Source organism: Limulus polyphemus, unplaced genomic scaffold (assembly GCF_000517525.1).
Source record: "Limulus polyphemus unplaced genomic scaffold, Limulus_polyphemus-2.1.2 Scaffold453, whole genome shotgun sequence".
Classification (NCBI taxonomy): domain Eukaryota; kingdom Metazoa; phylum Arthropoda; class Merostomata; order Xiphosura; family Limulidae; genus Limulus; species Limulus polyphemus.
The window spans coordinates 23,487-30,167 of record NW_013666063.1 but is presented as its reverse complement, the minus strand read 5'-3'; the positions used below and the strand labels follow the sequence as shown (position 1 = coordinate 30,167).

The 6,681-nt window shown below is 30.2% G+C and overlaps 1 protein-coding gene across 1 annotated transcript; it reads right to left on the bottom strand.

Annotated features, from left to right (window-relative positions):
- Nucleotides 1-956: 956 nt before the first annotated feature.
- LOC106458376 (adenylate kinase isoenzyme 6-like) lies at nucleotides 957-6,080 on the bottom strand. The gene is made up of 4 exons (XM_013917884.2): nucleotides 5,991-6,080; nucleotides 3,361-3,512; nucleotides 2,523-2,668; nucleotides 957-1,268 (listed from the first exon to the last, which is right to left on the bottom strand). The coding sequence occupies exons 1-4, from the start codon at nucleotides 6,031-6,033 to the stop codon at nucleotides 1,073-1,075; spliced, it is 537 nt and encodes a 178-aa protein (XP_013773338.1). The 5' UTR covers nucleotides 6,034-6,080; the 3' UTR covers nucleotides 957-1,072.
- Between the last annotated feature and the right edge of the window lie 601 nt (nucleotides 6,081-6,681).

Sequence of the window (6,681 nt, the reverse complement as noted above, 5' to 3'; positions counted from 1 at the left end):
GGTTCTATAAATATCTCCTTAATGTTTGTCCAGCACTCCAGAATACTCGTACCTATCTGGAAGAATCATTCCAGCTTCACTGGCCCCCAAAGTAATCCAAAATTAGAGAAACTAACAAAACAGATATGATATTAATAATATCTACCACCATTGAATAACAAAAACAAAACAAATGTACACAAATGAAAGAGGGAAAACAAGTAACAAAAACAAATTTGCAAAAATTAAATTGGAAGTAGGAATGGTAATGCCAAAAAGTACAAAAAAAAGAGGTAGGGATGAATACACAAAACCATACAAAAATCCCTACATTAGTAGCCAGTAAGTACTGAGTCAAGCTTATGGTTATTAGCCTTAGTCACTGTAAGGCTGTATAGCACTATTGAATTTAAAAGCTTTTATTCAAACCTGAATTCATGTAACTGACAGAAATTCAATATTTAGTTGTAGATAAAAGATATTCTAGGAAAGATTTGGCTACTTATGTAGTGATTTTTGTATAGTTTTGTGCATTCCTTGTTTCTGAACTTTTTGGCATTGCCATCCCTACATCATACTTAATTTTTACACATTTTTTGTATTACTTGTTACACATTGTATTTCAAGGATGGATACATTAGCGAATTGGCTGACACATTAAAATTTACCACCATATGCTGGCATCCTTGTATTGCAAAAGTTAATACAGTATAATGCAAAAACAAAAATTTGGATGATTGTGCATCAATGAAGATAATATTTGGTTTGATTTTCTTCAATTACTACTATAACATAAGACTTGTGAAAAATGGGCTTTCATTTCAATGACCATATTTAGATTTAAATTCAGAATAACCATCACCAGTCTTATGTGAAACTATGTTAAAAACGAGGCAGAACAAAACAGTCATATGCTGTTATGGGATTTTTCATTTATAAGCACATTTCCCAAGATACAGCTTGATAATTGAATTCTATCTCTTCATTCTGTTTTATAAAAACCTGGATATTATCCAAAGTTATTTTATTTAAGTATTATAGTACAGATTTATATATTATACATACAAAATGAAAACAAAATAATAAATTCATGCTATCCATGACCATTCTGCATTTTCCATTGGTTAATCCATTGGCAGATTTTTTCCACATTATCTTCCATGTCATCAGGAGTGTTACTTGGCAATTCATACACTATCTTGTTGTTATAAGATCCTCTGGCCTCATCAATAAGAGTCTGGAAGAACTCACATTGGATGTTATTTTCAAGCTTCTGTCCTCGGTAGCCTCTAAAGAAAAAAATGTATGTTGAAGATGTATATTTTTAGTTTTACATAAAAAAAACAAATTCCACCTTCAAATAAAAATAAGCTTATACAGAAAAAAACATTTGTTTTTATCAGCTTACAAATAGAAACATGCAAAACCAAATGACTGAATGCAAAGAAGCTATAAAAAGCACTTTTTGAATATAAACATTTTTAGTGTGTAATATATAAAAGTTAGTTCTTTAGCTCTCGTATTTGGAAATTTAAAATGATAAATTGAAGATTAATAAACCTTAAATATTTTCATCCAATACTTTTAAATAATTATTTATTAAAAGTAGATGCACATTTTTCTAGTAGGATATCAGACAAATAATAAATGACCAAGATGCAATCTTTTTATCTTCATCATGAACCATATCTTTACATGTCTTGAGGCGGACAATATTTTACACTCAATACATTTATTTTCTTCATGAAAAACCTCAGTACAGAAATTTAGTAGTATCCACTTCAAAACATGAGAACAAATACTGTTAATACAACACAGTGCTTTTCTTCAGGTCATATAAAGGTATACTGGCAAGAAAATACTTAATTTACAAGCAGCTCTGAAAAAATCTTCATTATCTTTACCAAGTTTGTGTGTAGGATAGAGCACATACTAAATATTTGATTTACTGTAGGTCTTTAAATAGTAAGTTTAGTTCAGTTTGATCATTGTACTTACCATTTTTCAGCTTTTTCTCTTTAAAGAAAAACTACCATATAATATACAGGTTAAAAAAACTTAATACTGCAACTGAAAGAACTGAGATTTACCATCATTAAAATTCCATAAAATATATAAATCCACGATATCAGATTAAAAAAATTACCAATAATTTAAATGTAAAATATCTTACTATTAACTGATGATATTTTTAAGTTACCTTCAGAATAAGTTTTTTTTTTTATTCCTGTAAACTCCCAGTGGAGCATAAAGCCGCAACAACACCTCGCCAACGGAAGTTGTTGTTGCAGTTACTTGTAGCAAGTTGTTTCTTACGGGTTTGAGTTGCTAGCCCTGCGCCCAACCCCCCTTCTCATCCTGAACTTGGGACCAGGCAAAGGCGGAGGTTGGCATTTTGGTGTGATGGGGATTCGAACCCGCGACCCTCAGATTACGAGTCAAGCGCCCTAACCACCTGGCCATGCCGGGCCTATCAGAATAAAGTTAATACATTAAAATTTAATACTAATAATACTTGAATCAACATATCCCAGCTTACTTACCTTGCTACAAGTCTATTATATAATGTTGTGCTGTTGGTCCTAAGAATAAAAACAATGTCAAACCAATGTTGAGGAAAGAAGTCACATCCATGATAGTCAATTATTTTTCCACCATCTGCTATTTTATCTTCCAGTTCATTAATCATCTAATTAGATATAAAATGACTGTTATTAAAAGTCATGCTCACTGAATCACACTTGATGGACAATAATAATTTGTTAAGGAATAAGTACTATACACATTCCTACAAAAGACAAGGTTAAATTAATATTTACTACAGGAGTTGGATGGATTTACAAATCCATTATACTTAACTCATTGTATAAAAAAAGTATTGAGAACTAAACATAATTTACACTGTAATGTATTTTAATGAACAACTCAGAATATTAATGCTTTTATACATATGAATAACATTTTTATCAATATATGTATATATATACATTATCAAATTTAATGCCATCAAGCAATAATTTATTCAACCATAATTATCACTTTTTTCTAATACATGGAGTATCATTATTCATAGGTTAACTTACTACATGGAATAGTTTTTAAAATTTCCAAGTTTGCTACACAAGTAGCTGAAAAATTAATACTAGCAGTGGCAATAACAAATATTCAAAAGCTAATGGTTATTACAATAAAAATCTATAACCCAAAATTACTTATGAAATATAATATATTCATAAAAACATTATTAAATAAAACAGTACAAAAAGAAATGTATCACAATGCCCAATACAATTTTTCCAAGGTCCAAGTAATTTTATATTTTAGCAGTGAATAAAAAAAAACTAATTGGTAATGTTTAAGAAAATTAAATATAAAAAATACCTGTTCTTCATCTATGACAGGACACTGGGTAATATCATTGTGCCCATCATACATATGGTCAGCTTTTGCTATTTCTCCTACATTCAACCATTCAAAACCTGAAATCTCACTGATTTCAGAACAGAGAGTGGATTTTCCTGTGCCAGGAGTTCCTATAAGAAGGTGACATGATTGGAAACTATCAGGAACTTAAGAATAAAATGTTAAAATTCTTCCTCATACAGAAAACTTGACATATAAGTAAAAATAATGCAAAGAGGTTGAACCTAATTTTATAAACATTATTCTCACTGATTATCATTACTATAACAAGAAATGTAGTAATATTTCAATTTTGCAAAATACAGTTCAATTTACATGAACATTGGAATATTTATGACTTGCAGTTTATTAGAAATGTATAGAAATTTCACAAATATTCCAATACTGAAAATATTTCAGCGTACTATCAGAAACTTGCAATACCAAACAAATGACTGAATCCATTTAAGGTATACAAAGTGTTCACTGTATGAGATGAAAATAACATGGGAAAAGAACATTACAGTGACATCTTACATAAGCATGTTTATAAATGGAAATACAAAGAATTTCTGTACATCATTCAGAAGTTGCAATAACACATTTGTGGCTTATGATAAATTGATAACTCATATGAAACAAATACAAATTGTCAATAATTCAAATATATTGGAAAAATATCTTTCTTATAATATCTCAAAATAGCACTTGATATTTGTCATATGATCTTCTACATTTGTCTAAACATCCGATCCAGATATATAATTTTTTGAATCAATTGTAATGGTGGATCATGCTACTCCTTTCTACTTGGGAAGCTAGTATTTATCTTATCTTTCCAAAGAAACTTCTTGCTAAAACTGAATTTCATTACTGTACTGAGCTAATCCACATTCAATAAAGTTCTTCACTCATCAGAACATTTTCCACTACTGTCACTAATCCACTTGAATTTAATTAATATATTAGTCCTACAGAGATGAGTTAACAATAGAATGACCAGATATCCCAGCTTGGCCAGGACAGTCCCTGTTTTTGGAATGTTGTCCCAGTGTCCTAGCATACTTTGAGGATGCCTGAAGGTCTCAGTTTTCTTTTTTGTCAGTAATATAACTTTTCAAATACTTCTAATCAGTACTTTGAGCCTCTGACAAACATGAATCAACATATAATTTTTTTTAACTGAGTAGGGAACTTATCACAAAGCTCAGAATGACTCCACAAAGCCTTTAATGCATCCCTTGAAGTTGGCTATAAGGCAAGCTCCAGAAAATGATATCATATTACTACTGGATACCTCACTGAACATTTGATTTAGCACTTGCCAAAACATAGAGCGACAGTTGAATCCAAATGGTAGGTGCTGTTCACATTCAATGCTTGATTTTCAAGTCATGAAGTATTTACTTAAAGTAACTCAAGGGTGAATATGAATGACAGTTACTCAGAATTTTACAAAACACTCCTAGCCAATATGAAGTTGCTTTAAACAACTTAATCATCACAAAGGTACCAGTAGCAACAATAATGTAAACAAAAACATTATTTGCACTTGATGATAGTCACTATTTACATAATTGGTTGCATATAATTTTCCCCCCAAAAAAGGGTCCCTGTTTTAATGTCTGAAACTCTGGCCACCCACTGATACTATTATAAATAATCTTACCATTATATAAAAAACTTTGGATTTCACAATTATTGACATAAAAGCTGCTAAATAACTTCTCCTTATGACCTTGTTGCCAACAAGAACTAATGTCCATAGATCATTTTTTGGTTCATTCCAAGAATATTCAATGATTGTTTAGATTGGGCAAGTTGTAATATATCTGCTTTTTAACAATATGATGGAAAGTGTGGGTTTGACAAAAAGGAGATCAAATAAGTTTTGGTACTTAGTACCAGCGAATATTGCCAGGATTTCACCTCCAACCTAAATCATGCTAAACACACACATAATTTCATTCATATACTAACATTTTAATATAATTAGGTATCTCATAAGAAAGCATTTAGGAGAATAAAAGAACATCAGTTTATATTTTAAGTTTAAACGAAAATAAAATGCACATCCATTAAATTGATATAATAATGTATTTAAAGTAAAAAAACATACTAACAAGGTAAGAGATTAGATGGGAAACTTCAGAATCAATCCTCCATAACGTGTCTGGAGGCACTGTTTTAAAAGTTAACAACTTTTCCTAACATAAATTGAATCTGACATTTTTGAAAATTGTTACCAAGCTAAATCTGGACACTTAGACCCTCAAATTTGGAAATAAGTATGGTAATCAAAATTCATCATAAACATTTAATATATCAAAGTGCATTTCTTCTAAAAAACCCGACTACACTATAAAGTTACTTGGGAAGACGACGTGCGATATATAATCATATTATCCTCTACTGTAGTATTATTACATCATTCGCACTATTGTATTTGCAGCCACGTGTCTTGAAGTTGAACATTGCCATAAGGGTTCTAAAAAACATTACTAATATGGAGAATAAATTAATGTTTATTTATATACATATACATGAGAATGAACAATATGATAACTCCTAATCATAACATGTCACACATAACAAATAATGAAATATACCTGTAATAAGAATGTTTGGTAATTTCCTGTATATCGACATCATCCACACCACACAGTGCACGTAACTATTCTATATTTCTACCACATGCTCTTCGTGTACGAACAGATTTATCACAAGAGGGCGTAATGTTTTACTATTTATTATAATATCTTTGAAAAAGAATCATATATTGTTTCATATTATACTGTTTTAATTGAACTAGAAAATACGAGCCCAATTTCTTTCATGATTGACAGTATTAATATTAGTATCAAAGAAAAACTAAACATAAGTGTCATAGTCAGTTGTAGTATATTCAGGTAAAACTGGGTTAATCTTCAAACAATATAATCTGTGTGTCAAAGGGAATTTAGAGAACCCCCTTTACTAAGAAAAGATTATACCTATTTTTTGTTTACATGAACACTGTATTTCTAAGGTGGCCATCATTCTGAAAAATTCCATTTCAGAGGCCTGATGCTGCTGTAACCCTTGTTGTTGTTTTTTAGAAAAAATGTGAACCCAACGGTAAGAACATTGAAAGGTACAATAGTACATTCTTATCTGCACGCCCATGTGTGATTTTACCTAGAAATAATTTCATATAAAAAAGTCATTATTTTCAATCAACTCTGGTGTGTTAACTTCGTGTTGTTTTTTTCAGTTATTTCTAATACAAATGCTTTAATTTTATCTGTAAAGTAACATTTT

What these genes read in the sequence shown, in the direction of transcription:
- LOC106458376 (XM_013917884.2), bottom strand. Translation starts at nt 6,033, where the DNA reads ATGATGTCGATATACAGGAAATTACCAAACATTCTTATTACAG. An exon ending in CTGTCATAGATGAAGAACAG is followed by an intron (nt 2,669 to 3,360) that starts GTATTTTTTATA and finishes ATATCTAATTAG; the next exon opens with ATGATTAATGAACTGGAAGA. An exon ending in TATAATAGACTTGTAGCAAG is followed by an intron (nt 1,269 to 2,522) that starts GTAAGTAAGCTG and finishes TTTTTTCTTTAG; the next exon opens with AGGCTACCGAGGACAGAAGC.